The sequence below is a fragment of the Coturnix japonica genome, chromosome 12 (assembly GCF_054131305.1).
Source record: "Coturnix japonica strain WE chromosome 12, WE-NBRP24, whole genome shotgun sequence".
Taxonomy (NCBI): Eukaryota; Metazoa; Chordata; class Aves; order Galliformes; family Phasianidae; genus Coturnix; species Coturnix japonica.
In genome coordinates, this window is record NC_140674.1 from 5,735,333 (window position 1) to 5,759,468 (window position 24,136).

General features: G+C 48.0%; 2 protein-coding genes across 8 annotated transcripts in view; one reads left to right on the top strand and one right to left on the bottom strand.

Moving 5' to 3' along the window:
• The window catches only part of CAB39 (calcium binding protein 39), a 44,372-nt gene extending 21,146 nt beyond the window's left edge, over positions 1 to 23,226 (bottom strand). For 3 of the 6 annotated variants that reach the window (XM_085512837.1, XM_015871223.3, XM_085512833.1), the window contains exon 1: positions 10,197 to 10,293. The gene's annotated coding sequence lies outside the window, so the exon portion shown is untranslated. Of the gene's footprint in view, positions 1 to 9,875; positions 10,294 to 22,890 lie in introns of those variants that run through there. The other 3 variants (XM_085512834.1, XM_085512836.1, XM_085512835.1) reach the window with 3 other exon arrangements.
• Positions 20,287 to 23,227, top strand: LOC107317839 (transcription cofactor HES-6-like). Of its 2 annotated transcripts, none has more exons than XM_015870963.3 (4): positions 20,287 to 20,436; positions 21,059 to 21,154; positions 21,299 to 21,377; positions 22,109 to 23,227. In XM_015870963.3, exons 1-4 carry the CDS (start codon positions 20,374 to 20,376, stop codon positions 22,552 to 22,554), a joined length of 684 nt encoding a protein of 227 aa, XP_015726449.1. In that variant the 5' UTR covers positions 20,287 to 20,373; the 3' UTR covers positions 22,555 to 23,227. The 2 variants fall into 2 exon arrangements, with proteins under 2 accessions (XP_015726449.1, XP_015726450.1); XM_015870964.3 differs by having other exon boundaries at positions 21,302 to 21,377.
• The last annotated feature ends 909 nt before the right edge of the window (positions 23,228 to 24,136 follow it).

Genomic DNA, 24,136 nt, shown 5'->3' on the forward strand with positions numbered 1-24,136 from the left:
GCACGCACTCCTGTTTCTAATTAAGCTCCTTGTTAGGTCATGGAGCCCAGAACTGCACAGTACACTGCAGGGGAGGCCACACCAACACCTCTGCAGGATGGCTGGCCGTGTCATGCTTAATGCCTTCTAACATGCATGCTGCCTTCTTGGTCTTTCAGCCAATGCTACCCAAGTGCTGTACAGAAAAATCTCCTTGCCCACGTTGTGAAACAGCCAGGTATGCTAACCTTAATTTCTTGTTCTATTTTAGGGCTCACAGTATTACATGGTATTACTCTTGCTTCCCTTAAAATAGACTGTGGTACATTAAGTGTTCAGCTAGAGCCTGCTGCTTTGTTCACACGAGGAGAGTTTGGATGACTGCTTTTATTAATGAGAAGGGAGAAGCAAAAAACCCCTTCAGGCCCCTTGTGGCTGCACGGTAACAAACTCAGGCCCGCTGAAAATGCACATGCAGCATCCAGGTAGTACGTGGTCAGAGCAAGGAGAAAACCACTCAAGACCTAATATAACTTCAACAGGGCCAACCACTTGGGCTCCCAAGGCAAAGGAGCCCGTGTAACCAGGGGAAGCTCCACTTCCACCCCATACCTTCCCCTGTTCATACAGCAGTGCTAACAGCACATGGGGACTGTCTTCAATAAATATGCAATTCCATAAGTTAATGCGTTTGCAAAGACAAAATGCCCACAATCAGAATAAACAGTAAAGTCCACCTTGTGACCAGCAGTTCACCAAGCTACTACTGACTAAACGTGCTGCCTCTTACTGAGGAAAGGTATGTTTGTACTACGAGTTTGATGGAGCAGGAGCACGTTTGTCCCTATAGAATTGAAATGAATTATCCCAAGAACTTATTCTTTTGTTGTGTACCTCCTGCATTAAGGACCTAAGAAAGCCAATATGAAAAACACCATCACCATATGCCTTACTGTTAGGTCACTTAGAAATCGCCACTCTGAAGGCTGGATGGAGTAACAAGAACAGGAACAGAGAGAAATGATGCATTTTTAAAGCACTGCTTCACTCAGACATTCCTGGTGATCAGAGGGAGCCTGACAGCCACTGCTTTGATCCAGGAACCAGTTTTTATGCAAGCTGCCATACTCTTCAGGAAAAAAAATACTCCAGAACTTCAAAGACAGAAGCCGGTGTGGTATTAACGATGCAGCCTTCCTGCACAGGATGACAAAATGTCACCGCTTCTTTTGGCAGGCAGCTGTAGCAATCCTTCCTGTAGGTTCTGCACAGGCAGACAGTGCCCAGTGCCACCCCACAGCCCAGCACTGCCAGCTGCTGGGCCCTGCATGGCCCCGAAACAGCTGCACCCCCATCCCCCCAAACTGCTGCACTACCATAAGCTGCACAAGAGCAGCTGCCCAAGGACAGCGTGCATCATTCCTTCAGGATATGATTTAAACTGGGTACTCACATTCATCATTAAAACATCTTCCATGTTTTGCATTTCCTGCTGCTTGCTGTGTCTTCCCATAGCCTGGTTCTGGATAAGCATTTTCCATAAAATCCAGTGGCTTTCTAGAGCCCAGGCACTGCACCTGAACCATTTCTCACTTCTCTTTTTGATGAGCTAACCAAACTGGAGCATGAACACTTCTCACTCAAACACTTCTCAGTAGTATAACTTGCTAATACAAAAGACAGGCAAAACCTCTCTGTCATGCAGGAAATGGGACTGATAAAGCATACCCCACACCTCCAATTACTTCGTAGCTTCAGAGTGAACTGTTCAGTATAACCATAGCTCTGCCTGCAGAACAATGCCATTAACAAAATGGCCACGGTTGTAAATAGCAATTAGTGGCACATCCAACTGCTGCAGGAGCACACTACAACTCTAAGGCACTTTTGCTGCACTTTCAAGGCAATTTTAAAGCATGGACTCAAGGACTAAGCTGGCCATCTCACACATATGAAGTCCCAGCTCCAGCATACAGTGTGCCTGAAGCACCAGTGATTCCCACCAGGATCTGCTCAACAGCTCCAGTATTAGAACAGCCTGGACTGCTCTAACACCTTGCTAGGAACAAATTCATACATACACTGTCTTCACACAATACAGGCATGTTCATCATACGCTGATGTCTCCTGCTTGTCATTAAACAGCAGCATCTTCCCTAAAATCCACCATTAACTTATTCTATTAACAGACACAGAAGCTTTAGGCTGATTCTGAAGCAGTTTCCCAATCCCGCACTACAGCATTATTCGTGGTTCTCACCCATTTCAAATGAAAACTCAGAAAAAAATAATAATAATGTCAGAATTATGGCTTCTTTCAGAGAAAAATGAAAACCCTGAACATTCTCTGCTGTAACAGGATGAACAACTGAGAGAACAGAAGAGACCAATTCAATAGATTCAGAAAAGATGGAGAATAGGAAAATAAATGTCTATGTAAGAATGAAACACATAATACGAGACAGCTTCTTCCTTTGTGAAAAGTTCCATCTAATTAAGTCCCTAGCAGTTCACAGCCCTGCTTGTTTCTTTAGCACTGAGCACCAGCTGATTCCCTTCATTAAGCAGACTTCTCTCTTGCCATTCAATTACTTTCCTGATCCTCCTTCCTCCTCCAGAGCCTGCATCTCCAGAAGGCAACTGCATCCTGCTGGGGAGACAGGGCAGCCGCTTTCATTAGCCCCTGCTCACCCACTGCAGCCTCCCCAGCCTGCACTCTGCTTTGGTGCTCGTGCATCATTTCATTCATTGCAGTTTAACATGCAGCCACAAAGCTTTTGCAGAAACTAAGAATTGTTTTAAAAGGAGGCTGCTATACTTTAGGAGCTTTAGAGATCCAGCACAAGCACAAAAGCTTGTTGGTACTACTGCTTAGTATCTGAAATCCTACTTCTTTCTCCATATGCAAGGATATCTTATGACTCAGCTTCTTTCCCTGGTGTGCTGTTTGGAGTTACCCCACCCATTCATTTCCCCACAAACCCTAGTGCTATACAGCAATATGGTATACAGAGAAGCATGCAGATGCCTCACCCATTCCTTGGTTAACTTAAATATAGATGCATACACACACACACACAAAGTAACTGGTATCTCAAACACATTACATAAAAAGAAAGAACTTCAAGCTTTAAGAAATGCAGTAAAACAGAACGCCCACTTCTGGCCAGGTGGAAGGTCAAACACATTTCTCATAACCCGGCATTGTAGTCAGTGCCCTGATGGCCCAGATGCCTTCACCACATCATCACAAAACCCAGAATATTTCATACATGACAAAAAAAGGCTGCAATTACGTACGTGCCATTCCACTCACCCTTGGAAGCAAAAATGCAAAAGTCTCCTTTGTAACTATTTCTGTTCCTCTGTACATTTTATTCCCATTCCTTTCCAGATCAGGTTTGTTTCTTTGTTCTTTTTAATATGCACTCAGGGTTAATTTTGAAAGGGAAGGAAGTGGCAAAAAGGGAGGCAAGAAGTTCCCTGCAGTTTAATCTCTGCCCTCACACACTGCAACATGGTCTACATGTAATGTTTCAGTATCTACGTACAACTGCATGAAGTTTTAGCTCAGAAACTGCACAAGTGCCACTAGCACTGCAGCATCAGGGCTCAGTTTTTAAGATAGAAAGTTGGTGCAATGGGCACAAGGAAAACAGATCATCTATTGCATGAGTTAATTACTTAAGGAAGGAGGCTGACCCATCATAGCACTCCATGTAATTTATCTGAAGTATGACAGGATCTTTAATAAACATAAACTGTACAGGAAAAAAGATCACTTAAGGAATGACAGTGTTAAAACATAATGTTAATGGGCTATTAAACAACAGTGCAGACATAGCGCAGGAACACCTTAAAACCACTGACTTAAGTGAGAAGACATGTCAGAGGGTGCCCATCTTACCTAAACAATTCCTACTGGCCACTCTGGAGCATAAGGAACTACCTGTCTCTGCTTTGACATGCTGTGTCTGTCAAGGCTTCCCTTCTGACAGAAGAGATTTGGGAGCTCACAATTAAAGGCTCTTTTTGTTAGGATACTGTGCAATTCACCTCCAACAGTTCCAACAGTCACTTCAAAACTAGCTGAGATGACACATGGCCAAGGGGAGCTTAATGGCTCTGGGTTCACTTCTGTGCATTCTCCTGACAGGAGGGCAGAGACCCACAACCACGTGCACCATAAGCAGCACCGCTGTTTTGCCACCTGCAACTCTTCTGAGATCCCATCGGCATGACACAAAGACTAACACGTATGTCATTCTGAGATCAGCTCCCATGAAACCTTCATTTCTGCTCAGGGCTCTGGCACTTAAGATGCAGTTCTGATGACAATACAGAGTTTACTGATACAGCCGCCTTGTTAAACCCTACCAGTGCAAATACAACCTACATGAGCAAACAAAACAATCGACCAGCCAACCTACTGAGCACTGTATCTGCAATAGTGCTAGCACTGTGCTGGTGCTCTCTCCTTCACTACCTCGAACCCAATGTCCACACTGCCTCAACTGGATGTGGAACTACCTGCTTCTTCCTGAGCATTCTACATCAAGGACAGTGTGACAAGAGGGGGAAAACACTGCTAAAATCAGCAAAATCTGAGGCTAGCCAGGCTCTTTACCCTGAATACTCAAGATCAAAAGTTAGCTTTCACTTGAAACAGCAAAGAAAAAACAACACACTACCAAGACCCAGCATAGGCCAGGACACATCTGTAGCATTCAGATGCACACCTCATTGCTACCATGATGTCACTGCATTTACAAGAGAACAACTTAGGAAAAGTAAACAAGCAAGCAAAACAGCAACCTCTAATTCACGGCCTCATCCCAAGAATAGAACCAACCACTGTGATATGCAAAGTCCATGTAAGTAATTCCAAAATGATGCTGCATCTAAAGTTGCAGTATGGAAGTGAATGTCAGAACTTGAAGCTGCTGTGTTTTCCTATTGTAGCATGTATTTTGGGGCAGAGAGGGGGAAGTTTCACCTCAACCCCTCAATCCACACTAGGAAATGCTAAGCAGCATAGGAATCAAGGGGGGAAGATCTAGTTTGCTCCCAAAGATCTGCCCAGGCTCTTTTCATGACAACCTAACCAAGTCATCCTGACCACTCACAAGGCACCAGAGGCAACTAAGACCAACCCTAAAAACAGCTGGTATTTTCTATCTAGGAATCAGTACCTCTCCTGCAAAGCATCCACAGGTTTGCAAATCATAACTGTCTGACAGCTACCAGAGACAGCAGGTAGGATATCAGGAAGAAACTAACACCAGCCCAACTCACACAGCAAAATACCAACCCAACTGACAGAACTGAATCATCTCTGAGGGACAGAGTTCACTTATCTGACCTGCCTCCAACAGCTGGGCTGGAGAAAGGAACTAGCATTGTTTCATAATATATAAAACAAAACCTCCCAGCTTTCCTTTAATGCAGTTACTGCACAGAACTACCAAGGGAAATTCAGAGGTTACCATCTCCTGAAGTTTAGCTAAGGAAACCAGGCTCTATAACAAGAGCTTTGAGAAACAAGGAACATGCAGCTATCAGAATTCACAGCCTTATTAAACACTCAAATGAAGAAAACAGACAAAAAGTCAAAACTTCAATACATTCATAGGTTTGTCACCCTCCCTGCAGTACGACCCTGCGCTATGGCTACAAGGTTCTTGTGACTCTACTGGAAATATTCCCTATCCCTGCAATAAAGAGGCTTTCTTGGATCCGAGGATGCTGATCCCTTGCTGTGACACGTGGGGTGTGTGTTGCACAGCACAGTCAGTGCCCTGTGAATGGAGGCAGCTCCCAGCAGAACGCTGTTTACTCCAGCTCCACCCTGCTACTGCGCGAGCAGAGCTTAAACATTGCCCAACATCAATTAGAGATGTAAAACGGAAACATATTAGTCAATACTGATGAGTCAATATACTGCTTTTCTTAGAGATTACAAACCCATACGACTGCATGCAGAACAACACTTGTTTAGAAAACTGAGTATTTTCAAGAAGCTTCCTTCAATGTTGACTATTATCCTTGATATCTACAGAGAAAGGTCCATCTCACTTGGCCACTGGGGAAACCTGGTAATCCTAGAACGGCTGTGCTGGAAGGGACCTCAAAGATCATCCAGTTCCCACCTCTGCTGTGGGCTGGATCTCCAGTTCAGGCTGCCCGGGGCCACATGTAAGCTGGCCTGGAGCACCTCCAGGGGCAGGGCATCCACAGCTTCTCTTGGTCAACTTTTGAGAGATGAACTTCACTTCCTCAACATCTTTCTAACAAGATACTGAGCAAAGCCCTCCGGGACAAGCCCTCTCTTTAAATCCCCCCCCAAAGTTCCTCCCTCACTGCCAACCTCTGCTGAGCAGGAACTGAGGACTCGAGCAGCAGGTGTTACAGGTTGGAAGAGTGATGCATTCACAAATCGTGTGGGAGACACTTCCCAGCGCTCACTTACGTTACCTTCACTGCATGGCAGCACCCCAAAGATCCTCCTTATACACAATAAAAGCTGCCAGGTTTTCCTTCCTAAAATCCTATTCCTCTGCAAACAAGCTTTTCTTTTGCTTTTTCTTTTCCCATATATTATGTCTGATAAAGTCAGATGGTTGTACTGTGGGTAATTCGAAAACAAAATGCATCAGCCAAAATAAACCTTTTGACATATACTACAAGAACTATGATCTCCTGAAGCAGTGATGTTTTACACGTAGCAATGGAATCAAAGCATAATGAGAGAAATACCTTTTGCCCCAGTTGTACAACAGCAGCACGAGGTGCCAGCAGTGCTCAGGCATCAGGATGGCAGCACAACACACACAGTGCTGCTGGGAAGGTCAAGGCCTGTAGATTGTTTAAGCACCTTCCTGAGCAGGACGCTGGGAAGTCAGGTACCAGAGAATGGAACATGCCAAAGGTCCCCAGCCCTGGCTAAAGCAGCACATGGAAATTTGTCACTGACGCAGCCAGTTCTAGGTGAGAAGTTGGAGAGTGTATCTGAGTGTTTCAAAATCAAAGCAGTAACTGCTCAGTAACTTCACCGAAGGATGTTTCTGAACTTAGTGAAACGCACAGTCCTACACTAATTATAGCTTCCCCATCTCTGAACTGCTTTCAGACATAGTTAACTTTAGACATATTTCACTTCTCAGTGATGAATTCTCCAAGCGTTTGAAGGGAAAGAAGGAATGACAAAGCAAACAGACCCTCAGAAGTGAGCCAGGGGTCTCATTAGGAGCAGACTCCTAATGAACAGAAACCTTGGCTGCAACATTCTGTGACACCCTCACAAACCTGTGCCCCCTGGGTGGCCTCACATTTGCTTTATTCCAGCATATTTGACATCCACAGCGAGTCATTTTTGTAGTGTCTCTTCTAAGAAACGCCAGCTACAACTCTCCAAACAAGGGACTCAAAAAGCAAATTGCCGCTGTTTATTTCAAACTAAGAAACACGCTTTCTATTTCTAAATGAAGGCTGCCTGAGAACGACAGCACACACAGGCTGCTGAGGAAGGAGCACAGCTCTTACTGTGCACATATACAGCTTTTTGGCTGCTTCCAGTTTGGGTCAATCCTCAACTCAATTCCTCCTGAAGAGTCCTTATATAGGGACAAACACATGGGCCATTTTACCGTAAAATAAAATAGCAATAGCATGAAAATCTGCTCGTGCTAAAGAAAGACCAAATTCATATGACAGCAGTTTAAGCCATAGGTAACAGCAAAGCATGAGTATAAAAGCCTACATCAAGGACAGCATCATCTTCTAATTTGACCTGTGTGCTCACACTTGGGTGGGGGGAGGTGGTTACTGTGGCACTATTAATGTTGAAGAAGCAGCTGACTCAAATCTTATTTTTGATAGAAAGCTGCAAGATGTCTCCAATTAGACAGCAGTAATCGTATTTCAATAGCCGCTCTTGTAATTAAACTGTATCAGAAAGTGTCAGAATTACAGAAAAGCAGAGCCAGAAGGGAATTCAGAAGGTCATCCCAATACCTCCCTGCCTCGAGCCCCTGAGCACACGACAGGGATTATCAAAGCCTGCAGGAATATTTTCCACAGATATTAAGGCTGCAAACTACTCATCAACAGTTCTGGAACAACTCAAATACTCCAGAATGGATTCAGAAGTGAGGACATTAGTCAGTAATTCCAGCATTCACAACAACACCTTTAGAAAAGGTAAAAAGAGCAGCACTTACAGCACAACAGTAAAGCCTCTCTTGGCTACCATCAGTTAATTAGTAAGAAACAAACTCATTAGCTTCCACGATAGAATGCAAAAGAGACACCATTCCCTCCTGCATAAATGTTGCTGAAAAGCAATCAAGGGATTCCAAGAGGTGGAGCTCTCTTAATACTGTCACACCCCCCGGGAATACACATTTGTCTGCACTTGATAATACCCAAAGAACACAATTATCTCTCAAAGACATATTGTCACAAAGTGTTACTTAGCTGGCATTCCTGCTTAGTCTCCTTTATTTGTAGAAATACATACCCCCTAAAGAAGCATCAGTTCTTCGCGGTAGCGCTGCTTTTCAACTCTTCTCTATCTATAAGCAGGTTTTAAAGCCTATGAAAGGCAGGGAGGTTTCAGAACCCCCCAGTCAACCTAATAAAATGCAATTAACTCAAAAGATCAATGCTATCAGCCCCTAGAAACGTTGAGCAGCATGTTATTGTATACTTACAAACTCCAGACAGAATCTCCTCCCATCTTAAGACGCTTTCTCAATCAGACAAAGAAAACCCCTAACACCACCTGTACCACGCTGCCATCAAGATAAGCATTCAAATACAAGCAGACTTCAGCCCAGCGAACACTACCTGGCTGACTCAATAGCTTCCCGTGTCACAAGACAGCCACGAAGCTAATTGTAAACTATAATGCTCTTACAACAGTGAGTCAGTGACAGACAGGATCCCATTGAGACCCAGTGCTGTTCTTACAGCTCAGCTGGGCTGTCACACTGCTCAGGACTTGTGACACCAAAGCAGGAGCTGTGCTCACTCTGCATCTCACAGGATTTCCTGGCCTCTTTTTCCTCTTCAGTTAAAGGCTCACGCCACATCAACAGGTACAAGGGAGTGGGTATTAACTACAGGCTCATGGCGTTTTAAGTGGTAAAAATCTATCATTGCAAAGTGGAGGTGTTAAGGTGCAAGCTCAGGATGTGACACTTCCTCTGGCACTGTGTGATTTCACGAGCTCTAGCACTGAAAAGGAAGAGATGTTTCCTGGAGATGAGCTGCGCTGCTGGAAGGAAAACACCGGCCTCGTGTTGGAGCTTCTGATAGGCAGCTTCCAAACCACACGCACACAAAAAACCTGCCAATGTTTTGATGCTAATCAGATTTCACCTGTGGTCGACACTTCAACTGCTTCCCCAAGCGCTGTTACCTGCCCCACTGAAACTGCATTGGCCAGGTCATGCAGTTGACTCTTTGACTCACCACACAATTCCCATAAGGCAGCATGTAGGTTTTCAATAAATCATATGTATCTTCGTGGTGACTTATAAAATAATTAAATTTTACTTTTAAAAAAGGAAAAAAAGAAAAGCAACCTCAAACCCTGAATATTTCCTAGTTTTAATCCGAGCAGCACACCACGGGATGCAGGAAAAAGAACTAATGAAACCACTTTTTTCTCCCGTGGCACACACACAGAACAGCTGCCGGCTTCCAGCTCACAAAAACGGGGATTCAGCAGCGCCCTCGTACCGCTACTTCTATGCGGGGCCCACTATGACCGGGAACAATTGTAGGAAGAGGCCTCAGACCCGGCCGCTCGGAGGGCCGCCCCGTGCCCGCTGTGCGCCTGTAAATACAGCAAAGGAAGCGACAAAGGGGAGCTCTGAGCCCGCACTCCCGACCTGGGGTAGCCCGGCGTGTAACCCACCGCCTCCTCGGCCCGCAGCGGCCCGGCCCCACGTCTGAGCACGGAGCTCCCCCGGGCAGCGCCGTGCCCGGCCCGCATCGCCAGGAGCCGCCCGGGGAAAGTTCCGAGCGCCGGGACCCACCCGTCACCGTCACCTCGGAGCGACTCGGGGCCCAAACGCGGCGGGCAAGGCCGGGCCAGGCCGCTCCCTCGGCGGCCCCCGCGGCCCGGAGGACACACACGGCCCGACGGGTCGGACGAGCCGGGTGGGCCCAGCCCCTCGCTCGCGTACCGCCCGCCGCCTCCCGCCCGGTACCTGGGCCGCGGCCTGGCGCCTCCTCGGCGTCGCGTCCGGCGGGGCCTGCCCCTGCTGCGGCACGACCGCCCGGCTCCGGCTGCGACGGCTGCGGTCCGAGGCGCGGCCCGGCCCCCGCCCCGCGGTGCTGCGCTGCCGCAGCTGCCCGTCCCTCCCGCCCGTCCTCGCCCGGCGGCGGAGCGCGGCGAGCAGCCGGCGGAACGCAGCGACGCTTCCGCCCGCCGCCGCACTCGGGCGCCCCCTGGCGGAGCGGAGGTCCGAGCGTTAAGGGCGCCGTGTTATGGCCGGGGCGGGGCGGCCCAGGGGGGCCAGGAGAAGGTCTGGAGGGGAATATAAAGGGTGATTGGAGCCTATGGCTGACAAAGGGCAACCTGGTGTTTCTATGTGAAAGGAGTGGAGATAGGAGGTAAGAGAGCCATCGTGAGGTGACCAGGCAAGCGAAAAGCAAAAGAAAATTCCATAACTTACATTTACACCTGTATTATTGCATTGGGTTTTCCCCTGTGCCTTCACGCTGCTCTTGGGACCTGAAGGGTCTCCCCGGCAAAATCCTCATCCCCAACACTCAGCTGGAAGTGTAACAGAACTAAAAACAACAAAGACAACGACACTCTGACATAAGCAAAGTAAGTCTTTGTACCCCAACAACAAGTACAGCAGCACTCATTGGCCCAGGAAACACACAGCCCAGCTGATGTGCCCAAGCAGCACCTTCAGCCATTGCGTTGTTCCATGTGTGGCATTTTTGGATCCATTTGTTCTGTGCATTCTACCCTAACTGCGTCTTTTAGCAGCCTGCCAGCAACCTCCGGTATTTCACAGTCCAGCTTCTCACCCTTGTGAGACATTCTCATTCCTGGATCCTTTGCAAGTCTTCCACCTGCAACATCCCATTCTGTTCGCTGTTCAAAGTCCCCTTGTTCTCCCTGAGATCCACTGCACTGTGCTGAAGGAAGCAGTAAGCACCTTAACCATAGGAGTCTGTCACTAAATGAAGAGAGAGATGACATGGAACCTGTGAGATGCTCTGCCTCCTTGTGCACTGCACTGCCCACATGCATCAGCCTGCTACATCAGCTCAGGAAAACACTTCTGATCCCACTTGCAACAATCCCTGACAGCATCAAAGTTCATACGTATTTGCATTCAGCTACATGGCGAGCTGCAGTGGTGCTGCACCAGTGGGGATGTTTTCCTGAGCAACTCAAGATGGGGGTAGGAAGAAAACATCTTGTTGTGTTGTGTTCATCTCATAGGCAGACAGAGCAGCACTGGACTTGAATGCACAGTGGGATGTGTTGGCCAGGCAGGTGACAAGGCTGCTGGGGATGGTTGGCCAGGCTCATATAGGCCCACAGCATGCAGCAGGCAGAATGTTGGCAGGTGATATATCCCGCGTGTGAGCTGGAAATAATTGTTTTCAAAGCCAGCTTTGAAAGGGTGTGTATGTCTGAGCTCAAATCGTTAACCTGTAATTATGCTGAAAGCATTCAAGTTTAAACAGATAATATTCAGGGTGCTGAAGAAAGAGAAGAAAGAATTAAAGACAAGTGCCAGTACAATGATTCAACAGAGCACCTGGAAAATAGATGCTACTGCTTTACAGATGACCGCTGGAAAAAAGACCATGCAAGTAATACATTCAGTGTAACTATCATCATCGTGTAGCGTGTTTCAAGGAACTCCATGAGCAGGGGAACACGGTTCTTCCAAGCTCTCAGAAATTAAATTCAACATGCAAGAGACCTCTCGGTACAATAGCAATTCACTAATTCACAGCCATTGCGAATTACTTAATTCTTGCAAATTAGGAAGTGAATAAACATGACTCAAAATTTCAAGTTACTTCACTGAAGAAAAAAAGAACAACCCAACAGTTATAAAGGCAGCACTCTGATGTTCTGCTCTGTAGGAACAGCCAGCTGAGCGGGATCTGAAGGCTCCAAGGGCTCATTTGGCTCAGCCCAAAACCAGCCAACACATCCCTGCAAGGACACCACGCTTGCAGGGTGTTGCTCACATGAGGATGGTTTCCTTAAGACATCAGCAATGCAACTGCCTCTAAAATATAATTTTGAAGTAACAAAGCAGAAGCAGCTGATGGCAAACTGGAAAGCAGAAGCCGAAGTTTTATTTACTTCTTTTCTTTTCCACTTAAAAAAAGAAAACAGGCACAGCAGCAGCTGGGGCCAGTACCACCGTAGCACCAAGGCACTGCAGTTTGCTGCAGGGCCAAGGGCTGCCAGACACACAGGCACGCTGTATTTCCCTCCCACCAAATATGGAGCCAAGCTGCTGAGCCACTAACATGCATTTTACAGCCATGATGTAATGGCAACCAACCTTACTGCTATATCTGATGGAAAAGAGCTTCAGATCTGCTCAGAGGAGCAGAGGCAGCAGCCTCCTCTCTGCATCCCCTCTTCCTCCTGACAAACCCCACTGTCCCAGGGCCTCTGTCCCACCATGTCTTTAAGGATGTCCCTTCCCAAGGACCAGGGTCTGGGAACAGAATGGAGAGCCCAGAAATGAGAGTGGGAATGGGGAAAATCCACACAGATGGATAAGTAAAAACAGGGAGAACTTTAGAGGGCAAAGAAGTAGAGGACAGCACATGTTTTAAACATCCTGAACTCTGACTATGCTGCTGACACTTTGTGGTTACTCTCATCCTTACTTGGGAACATGGGTTCTGCCCTGCAAATGGGGATCAAGGCTTCTTTCTTAATCCATCCTCTTCCCTAATACCTCACGCAGGGAAAGCGATTCGTCATATTATCACACTCTGAGATCTCCTTCGTTTCATTCAGGCAGAGGCACTGGGAACAGAGACTAAGGGGAGCAGTATTAAAACAGACCAGGAAGTTAGAAATAAATGCCCTTACCTCATTTATCTCACACCTCTTCACATGATTGGCAGGGAGAAGTTCCCGCTAACTACAAGGCCAGCTCAGTGGGCATGACGTAGGGCACGTGAAAAAATAACGAGTGCCTTGACAGATATTCAATGAGGAAATAACATAAACCAACACCCAGTTTACTTTTCAGTTCACGACTTCTCAACCGTGCCAATAAACTGATGTAATTCAGAGACCAAAACCCGGGTTTGTACCCCCTGACAAAGAATCTCAGGGAAAAGGCTTTGGGGAGAAAATACTAAGACTCAGATCTACTCAGGTACCTTCTACATAGAGTCTGCAAGGAAAAGAATTCTGAGTATTTCCGTGGACTTTGGACCAGGCCAAGTGGCAGTGGCTGACTCTAATCGCCTGGTTTTGTAAGTGCCTGTGATTTTCCCAAAGCTGCATTTCACCCCGGCTTCAGGCTGCGGCTGTTCCTGGCTTCAAAGAAACACCTGCTGGTGAGTGTGTTGCTGTCTGTCTGCTCATTTAAGCTGTACGTAATGAACGGACTCACACTCCCCAAAGCATATTTACAACAGATAGTGCACAGGATGGTCATCCAGATCTGGATTTCTTTCTTCTCATAGTAATGCTATGGTTTGTCCTCAATTCAAGCTGCCATCTCAGAATTAGAACCTGCTTTTAAAATATGATTCAAATCACAGGAATTCGGGGTAGCACATAAAGTCTGCCAGAAACAGAAAAACAATTACCAGGAAAAAAAAGCATAAGAATAAACCCTGGTTGCAAATTAATTTCCTGTACAGCAACAAGAGCAGTATGTTGCCCTTCTGAACCATGTCCTTTTAATAAACTTTTTATTGCTGTAGAACAATTGAAAGTTATCCGTAAAGCACAGAACCCATTCATGGAATTGTATCATAGAATGGCCTGGGTTGGAAAGAACCACAATGACCATTTAGTTTCAACCTCTGAAAGTAAACGTGTTTACATAGGTGACTTACTCAGCTCCATGTCTAAATATGTATCTGTTGAAAATCTTAAATTTGCAGGTATGCACATATACAGCCATCTGCATGTGTGTGTATGGACACACCTTCAAAGGGCAGGTCATGGAGCATCACACACCTTGTGGGCCCTCAGTGCCCTCTGACCATGAGACCTGCATTCTTCCTCTCACTGAACCACTACTTCCCCAACCCTTTGGTTCCTCCTGAGAAATAAGAAATCCTCACCCTAGTATCTGGAAAGAGAAAAATAATGAAAGAATTTAAAGAGAAAAGAGAGATGGCTAAAACTAGGCTGTATTTACAAAACTAAAAACAGATTGGAACCCACAATAAATTTTATAGCTCTTTGATTTGTTATATAAATATATACACATACATATGGACACAAAGATTACCTTAAACAAAGTGCAGTCCAGGCTGGATTTGACTGGTAAGGATCAGAGTCCCTGAGGCTCATGCCCTCCCATCCTACAGTCTTTCTGCTGACCCAGCTGGGCTGCGTGGGTCTGAACCCACAAGCACAAAACCCTAACCAAGTGTTTCCTCACTTCCTCGGGTGCTGCAATCCCAGCCCTGCAGGGCCAGAAGTGAGCAGCACAAAGGAAGTGCTGTTTATAAGCCCACTGCCTTGCAGGCTGTCCTTTTGCACCCTACAGAAGAAGCTGGTGTGCAGAAGGCTGAGAACAACGTAATGGCATGAAGGCTGCAGGTTGTTCTTCCTGCAGAGGATGAATGCTGGCCATCCCCATTGCCTCATTCATGCTGATGAGGTATTTTGTGTCAGGGGGTCAGGATGTGGTGTCAGCACACGTATACACATGTACTATAAACAGAAAGCTGCTATTGGCATATGGACAAAATGGAATGAGAGCTGAACTTACTCATAGGCACACAGCACAGTTTTGTCTCACAAAGGCCCCTCTTAGCCCTCTGCACTCTCCCCACCACTAATGGCTCTTCATCCCCAAACACCACTCCAGCACAGCAGGTTAAACCATATCAGTGTGTCACCACCCACACAGCTTATCAGATTTTCTTCTTCCTATAACTCACTCTTGGCTTAAGAGTCCACGTTGCAACTAACTGAGAAGAGCAGATAAGACTTCCTGCAGGGCCAGGAGCTCTGCTAACCTGCCAGACAGGAGATGCGTTGAGCAATGGCAGGAACATCAGCTCCAGACTCTTCACAACTTCACTGCCATTCTTCGGATACTGAGGGTGCCGAGTTGGGGCTGCTGAGGACTGGAGCACTCTGTACAGCAGCTGGATTGAGAGACACCAACAGTACTTCCAGAAACATCCCTTACTTCTTCTGGAGCAGGAATTCTCTTATGACAAAGATATTCCATACAGCACTATCCTATGCCACGTGTGCCCCTCTCTATCCATAAAAGAACCTCCAGCTCTGCTCTTGGTCTCCTGAACCAAGCCCAGGCTGGAAGTGCAGCCCTGTTCCCCCTGGCAGGATCTGGCAGTGAGTAATCTTTGAGCAGTGCTGGTTAATGTGCTGCTGTGCTGGGAGCAATCCTACCTGCACAGACACTGACTGTTCCCTCCTGACTTGGTGCATCCAGTCACCTCGTCGGTATTTACAGCTCTTCACCACATTCCTCTCGAGCTGGGATAATTTGGGGAGCAAACCACCCTTGGGCGACAGAGAAAGTCGCAACAGTGTGATTTATAGCTGTTCCAAAAGCAGCAGATTTGAACCTTTCAGTGAAGAGATTTAACCTTTGTTTTTTAACCTCAACTTTGAACCAGAGCTGACCTTCTGAAACCGACCAGACTAAAACCATTTAGTCATAATGACTGAAATCACTGTGAAAACAGCCTCTCCTTTGTGAATGTTTGCTTATGGCAATGGAGATCCGGGGCCATCCCTGCCTTGGGGAGGGAGCAGGGAGTTCTGAGTCCTCACGTCAGGGCTGAGTTGTTTTCAGTGCCCGGTGTGGTGGCTGTTCCCCAGCCTCACCCTTCCAGTAGCTCCAGACGCTTTGTTTCTCCCTTCAAAAATGCTGCATTACTGCCTGCACCAAAAGCAAGGCCTCTCCCTTAAAAGCAGAAAGGACAAAGTCAAACACAGCAGCTGGCAGCAGAGGGCCAGGACACCCCTCCCACCCGTGCTGTTTGCCAAGCAGCACCCTTTGTGAGCAGGGACCCATACTCACAGTGCACAGCATCCTTCCCCAACCCAGCTGACACCACTCCTTTCCCCAAGCCATGAAGTATGGGGGGCTGTGCTGAGTTTGTGCTGTGTGAAGCTGGGGCAGGCTGAGTGCCCACACCTGCTGATGGTTATTCTAAACCTGCTCAGAGCTGCAAGCATGCTGGTACTTCTGCCTGAGCCAGGCAGCTGAGCAGCTGTGCTAACAGGCTGTGCTTGGGCACCTGTAATGATTCTGCTTAACTCTTCCCTGCTTGGTACAAGGCCACCCGGCTCTCAGCCTATATGGGCACTTGGCAGGGAGGATGCAGCTCTTAAGGAAGCAGCCTGGATTTGATCTTTTCTACTCAAAAGGCAAATGTAGAAGGGGACAGCAGGATGGCTGCTGGATGGCTCAGGGAGCCGTCCTGAGCCAACTGCCCAGAGCAACCACGCTGCTTGCAGGGAGAGGGGTGGGAAATAGTGCCTTGGACTGGAAAGATAGGGGCTGGTTGAACTGGGGCCACTGAAGAGAGCTGTCCTCTTCATATCCATGGCAGTGAGGCAAGGACTGAGGGACGCAATGCATTTTAGTTATGCCATACTCTCTAACATCTAGCAAATATACAGCAGAAACATAGACCCCAAAAGACAGAATGGGAAGCTAGAAAGCATCCCTGTGGCTCTCTCTGGTCTGCTAGGGATCAAACTTTCTTGAGATGTGCCAGAAACGTATGTTCCTTCATCCTGGAGCCATCACAGCAGTGCTGAACAACTCAACATATGTCACAGCTGAAAGCACCCAGGCAGTAAAGAAAGACCAGTGCTTCCAAATGAGGGTCCTGTAGGCCTGGCCCACAGATGGCTGAGACAGGGCTGACATCAGCACCCCAAGGAAGAAGTCTTTGGCTTCAGCACAGTGTCAGTGCTGGGGGAGGATGCTGGGATGCAGAGAGGGGCAGCCCATGGCCCTGGGAGCACAGGGCTGCCTCCTCCTGGGGCTCTCCTGCTGCAGGGCCCCTACCCAGCAGCTCAGCAGCCCCACTGCACACCCCTACAGCTCACATCTGTCTGTCCTCAGCAGGAGCTGAACCACACCTACAAAATGCCCTTCTGCCCAACAGCTGTCTCTTAGAGTGAGGCCTCAGCATGCAGGTCACAAAGAACAGCAGTGAGATGTGGATGTCACCCAAGTGGAAGTGCCCTCAGTGGTACTATCCCTGCTTCCCAGGGACACACATCCCAGCTCGAGGCAAAGTTGGCTTTGCAATGAGAGGCACTAAAGGCCCCTTCCTGCGGCCATTGGCTGCCCCAGCCCCAGGAGCGCTGCCCCTCCAGCAGGGCCGGGGCCGCTGACCATTTCTCTGCTGGTTATTAGATTGTTCACGGCTCTCAGGTTTGTTTGAATAAGCCCTTTTGTCCTATAGAGCTTTCCCACGTCCCTTCATTCGCTCAGCAGTCGCGTGTCCCGAGTCAAAGAGGAGCTGTGGCCACGGATTCCTAAAGGAACGTTTTTCAGAGCAAGACATCTGCGTTGGAGGGAATCTGCAAACATCTGCCACGCTTTCCCCATTTCCAAGGGCCTTTCTTTCCATCTTAAAAACTACAGGAACAGATGTTAAAAGTTGTTTTCTTTCTACAGGGTGTGAAATGCAGACAAATAGCAAAAAAAAAGAGAGAACTCCGAATGGCACTGACCCTTTTCCTTCTGCTTTTTTCTTTTTTCTGGAAAGCCCAGGAAAAAGGGAGGCTTTGTTTGCTATGGAGAATCCCCTTTTCAGCGAAACCTGGCAGTGCGAAATGCAAAAGGGAAGCAGGAATTTGCAAGAAGTTCTCCCTTTAATGCTCCGCGCTCATTTGCATGTGCCTGCTTGGGCCTTACAATCCCCAGCACAGATGTCACGCTTCCCCTGAAAGGCAGCGCAGCCCTCCCGCCCGCGCACCCCCTCGCTTGGAGCATAAAGGATTCTGCCCTGAATGAGAGGTGTAAAATAACTGTTTACAGCAAAAGCTGCTCTTCTTTTTCACGGAAATGCTGTCTTACAAATGAACCTTGAAATGAACTCATCGCCAGCAGAAGCCAGTGGGGCTCTATGAGCAGAGGGCTTCCCAGAGCCCTGGGCCCACTGCCCGAGGGAGGAACAGGCATGGGCTGGGGCAGGGCACAGGCTGGGGCTGGGCACCTCTTCTGCTGTGTTTCAGAGCTTTGGGGCTGTTTTGCATTCTCTGACACCTCTGCAGCACCCAGGAGCCGAGATGGCCTTGGGCAACCATGGGATGGTCACCATGGGACTGTGTCTCTCCCACGTGAGGTGCTGCTGGTGGGAGGTGTACTTCAGAAGCAGGGAAGGTGACTTCTTCCCCACCAGAAAGCAAAACCTGGCTAGAGGTCATGCCCCCACTTCTTCCAATCTATTGGAAAACACTTGAAAAAAGCAAAAGTATCTTAAATGTGGGGACCTGGCAGATGTGAAGAGCTCTCACACCAGACAGTGAAACCTCCTTCCATTTATTGTGCAGGGGACAGACCTGATACAAGGTGCCCATTCCCACTCAGGTGCTGCATCACAAAGGACAAGATACTAACTGTCCTCTCCCAGAGCAACAAACACCCATCTCAGGTTCTCCCTCATGCACCACTGCCAAGTAGGGTGCTTATAAAACCAGGCAACTGCACCCAACACCTACATTCGGCTGACAAACAACCCCTGCCTGCATGATAGCATGTCTGGGGACACGTTTCTTTATAAGCCCAGACAGCATTGAATGCAGGCACGCTGCAAACATTTGCATTTACACACACATACAAGCATACACCCACACAGCATTTAAGTGCAGGACGCAATGTCCTCGCTCCATTGCTGGGGTACATCACCACCTACGGCTGAAGGGGTGGAGTAAGGGCTCTGCAGCTGCAGCTGGGTGATGGGAAATTCCAAGAGTGGATCCTGAGGGCTTTTGGAGCTTCTAAACCAACACAGCTTCTTCCTGTCCATTTACATAAGGTGACACATTCGACACCAACTTGAAGGGCTTCATCTGGGTGACTCTATAGGATGCTGCCCCGATCCTGCTGTTAGCAAAGTAGATGTCAGGAAGCAAAAGCACATGAAAAATGCCTTAGTGCTCCCCCTCAAAACCACTCAGAGGTAAGGAAGCATAAAAGCACGTTCCCATTCTGTGCCAAGCCTTCTGTAAAGGCCCCTATGCTTCTGCACTAGCATTTCAGAGGGCTGAATCAAACAGAAAAACACTCTTCCCCCCCAAAACAGTCAAGGAAGCCTGAAAGGGGGCGGGGGGGAGAAGTAAACAAGTACAGATCCCACAGAATCAACAGGACTGCGTTCACCTCAAGGCTGGTTTGCTTCTGCAGCTGTCTGCAAGTTTAATATTAAACAGCACACAGCAACAACAAACTAGACGAGCTCTGTATTCCCTGCACACAGCTGTGTGCAACAGAGAATTCACATCCTCGGGAGGTCCACAAAGTGCTCTCCCTGGAGGGTTTCTGTGCTGGGAGCGAGGTTGCTATAGCTGCCTGCTGTCAACACTTTTTAATCGATCGCCATTATCCTGCAATAACAATTCCTGCAGGAACAAGTCAGTCCAGTACTCTATTATCAAATTAAGAGGCTGCTTCGAGGATTGAAGATACTCGAGGCTCAGGCTGGCAGGTAAAAAGCAGCGCTGGCTCAGAGGGATGCAGGAGAGAAGAGACGCAGAGGGCATTTTCCCAGGTGTAACTCAACTGGGTCCCACTATTGTTTCCCTCCCTGGGAATCTGTGCAAATTGAGCAGGAGCCGTGCAAGCTGCTCCGAGCTCGCCCGTTTTGCTTCTCTTCTTCCTTAACAAAAGATCCCTACAAAGCAAGGCTTTGGAGGCCGGACATCTGTCACCGTTTGGGGGGGGTCGCCGCGGTCATTGAAAAGAAGCAATGCCCTGTCAGCTTTGATTGATGGCCACAAACCTTTGGGCTCGACCCCTCGTGTGGGAAAAGAAGTCCCGCCAAGGCGAGCTCCCTTTCACATGCTAATTCTGGGTTATAAATACAGCGGAGGAGCGGAGGAGAAGCAAAGCGCCCGCCGGGACTGGCAGCACCCGCTGCCCGAGTGGCACCCGCACCCGTCCTGGCAGCGCCGGGCGGACAGGCTGGATTACAATGACGGCTGCAGCCATGGCCGGCGGTGCACACAAGCTGTCCAGCACCAAGGAGGAGAGGAAGGTAGGAGCCCCACGCAGGGATGGGTGCTGTAGATTGCTTGCTGTGGGATAAAGGGATTTTCTTCCTCTTATTATAAGGATGTTTGCTCTGAATTTAACCTCTGTAAGTTTATTTTCTGCTTCATTTCTCTGCCTTTTGGTTTCTGTTGGGTGAACTCGGGCTAATAGTGGTGGAAGTAAGAGAATTCAGACCCACAGGACAGGCCCCTACCAGAGCTGGAGGCTCACTATTGGTACTGACCCTACTGAGCATTGTGCCATCCTGCACTTGTTACACACTGGGATGTGGCTCTCCTGACCCACAACGACCCTGGGCTGCCCCCGTGAATCTCACACAGTTCAGTTTCTTCCCTTCTCTACAAAAAACAAATCAACTGCAATTCCTCCTCCTCTTTAGGGGAAAGTTTTTCACCCAGAAGTGGGTTTCACACTGGAACAGGTTGCCCAAGGAGGCTGTGGATGCCCCATCCCTGCAGGCATTCAAGGCCAGGCTGGATGTGGCTCTGGGCAGCCTGGGCTGCTGGTTGGTGACCCTGCACACAGCAGGGGGTTGGAACCAGATGATCATTGTGGTCCTTTTCAACCCAGGCCGTTCTATGATTCTCTGATTCTCTTCCCTGCAGTTAAGGAAACCTCTAATTGAACGGAAGCGCAGGGAAAGGATTAACAACTGCTTGGACCAGCTGAAGGAGACTGTGGTTGGCGCGTTTCACTTGGATGTAAGTGTTCGTTTTGATGCAGATTATGTCTCTCTGCTGATGGCAATCATTTGGCTTTTGGGAGGACAAGAGAGTGTCTCTGTATTTTGTGAAACCCTGCAAATACCTCATGGCCTCTCAGCTGCTGAACTCTTTCTTTATTAGCAGTCTAAACTGGAAAAAGCAGACATCCTGGAAATGACGGTGAAACACCTCCAGAACATCCAGAACAGCAAGCTGATGGGTAAGTGCCCCTTCCCTGCAGCCCTGGGATGCAGTAGGCGCAGGGCTGCACATTCAGCCCTCCAGCCGTTTGGCCAAAGCCTCTTGCAAACCTGCCGACAGCCGTACTGCTGCTATGGGCTGGTTTTCACCACTAGGTGGGGAGATGGAGCCGAATACATTTTAACCCACAAAAGATTTTCCTTCCAGCGCCTGTTTCTCCTTTTGTTCCGTTCTGGCTCTGCTTGCCCACGGGCAGCAGGATGCTGGGGGCCGCCCGCTCCCTGCACCGTGCCCCGAGCCTTGCAAACCACGTAAAGCATTAAACCAAGCTTAAATCCACGCAGGAATCAATCTGCCTTCTCCAGAAGCCAGTGTCTGGCTCCTAAATAATAGGTGTTTCAGTATCTCCCAGTGTCTTTGAGGGGCCTCTGTGGACACAATGGCAGACTGGCAGAGGCCTGGCAATACCCTGTGATATTGCTGCTCTAGTGGGAAACTCCACCAAGAAACCTGAGTGCTGTACCCGCTCCAGCCTGGAGCCCAGCACTGCTCTGCCTCCTGCAGAGCTTCTGTCCCCCTGGAGCAGCAGAGCACTGACCTGCCACAGCCCCACAGTGGTTCTGGTAGGAAACAATAGGAAGTAATAGGTCCTGCATGGGCCAAAGCACACAGGAACCTGCTGAATGTGTTTAAGTGGGATGTGCAGGCTTTGCACCCTTACTAACTCCATCTGTCTCCTGTTCAATGCAGCTGACTCCAAAGTGGGCCTTGAAGCTCAGCAGAGGTACAGCACGGGATACATTCAGTGCATGCATGAGGTCCACAACCTTCTCCTCACCTGCGAGTGGATGGACAAGACGCTGGGGGCACGGCTGCTAAACCACCTGCTGAAATCCCTACCCAGGTCGGGTGAAGACACCTCCAAAGCAGCATTAAATTCTTCGAGCCCATCTCAGCAGCCTCTCCTGTCTGCAAAAACCCCACTGAGTCCTAAAGGGAACACTCCCAGCACAAATCCATCTCAGGAGCATTTCTACCCAGTGGAACACAAACAGGCTTTGAAAAATTCATTTCAGCCACCATCGCTGTCAGGTTTTGGCCAGGTTGATGCTGTGCCTCCCAGACAGGTCCTGCAACCCAATTTTTCCCATAATAACCCCAGTATGGGGTCATTAGATATGTGGAGACCATGGTAAAATGTGTTTTCAAATGTTAATCCTAACCTTAGACACTCTTATGTATGTATCTTATAGATATGTTTCTTTACAACACTCGTGGAGCAGGTCTGCTCCCGTAGGTGTACTAAAGACCAGGGTACTTCAAGCCGAAGTAAACCTATGTGTAGCCTGCATTATAGAAGGCTGCTATTATTTTGTATTTATTTAATACATCTAAATTATTGTATAGAATTCTCTTGTGCTCTTTAGTGTATATTAATTATATAACTTTCTTGTCTTACATTCCTAAAATAATTAATGTTCTATCAATAAACACCAGACAATGACAACAACCCTCTCTTGTACCAAGCTCACCTCTGGGATCTCATGCAGCAGCTGAAACCCCTTCATAGAACAAAGCAGCAAAGAGCCGATCTCCTTATTTTTGTTATTGTTACAGCTATTCCTGTGCAACCAGGGGAGGTTTCAGTCCTGATTCCTGTAAGAATGCTGCAGCGCTGAAAACACGAAGGGAGAGACTTGGTTTAGACATTTTAGTCTGCTTACAGTTATTCTCTGTATTGCTCAGTGTCCACACATTGTTCCTGAACATGCTGACACAGCTGTTCAACCAGTGAGCTACGTGTATGTCACCTGTAGTTACATTGAGAGACTGGTTTTGTTTATTTCCTAAATAAACTCTTGGAAGACACTGACTGTGTTTATCTCCTCCTCCTTCTGCCTGCTCCGAACACTGTTTGGTGCTTTGGGTAAAAGCAGTGAGTACACACACACACACACACACACACACACACACACACAGAATCACCTGGATCACAGTAATGTCTGGGAGTGACAAAAGAAGTTGGGAGCTGGGCTTGTCAACTCACAGCAGCACTTTGGGCTTGACTTATAAGAGCACTGCAGACAAACTCCAACAGGCAGAAGGCAAAACTCCCTGCAAACTGCACCCATCAGGGACAAACCTGCTCAGCTGGTGACATCTGTTCACAGTTTTTCAACTCAAAGGCAGCTGAAAGATCTTCACAGTTACAAGAAAACAAACACTGCTCATACCAATTAGAGGACATCCAGTTCGGAGGGGCTCATTATGCAGTGCCATCTACTTGATGATGCACTGAAAGAGTGAAAACCATCACCTCTGGATTTAGCATCCTGTCCCATGTAGCAGAAAAAGGCAGCGAAGCCACAGAGCACTCACAGGTTGTGATAACAGTCAGCCAAAGGGATCCTGGAAGAGAAAAGACATAAAAGACAGTGGCAGAGATTACCACACACACACCGCTGAGGTCAGAGAAAGCTGCATATGACCCGAGCACCCATTGCTGCACTGCTGCAAGAACCTCTGCTGCCCAGTGCTGGGCCACGGGGCAGGTAAAGTAGCAGATCCCAACCAGGAACAGGGCCTGAAACTTCACTGTTTTCTTTTCCTTCTCGATTATTTCAGTAATGCACTTTACCAACATGTGGCAACCTCAACACTGTACTGGGAGTGGGGCTAGGAAACACTGCCCTGCTGCCAATGTTCTCCTGTGTTTTGACAGCATTGACTTAAAAACATATTTTCCCTTAACGCTGTAAATCCCCACTGACTATAATT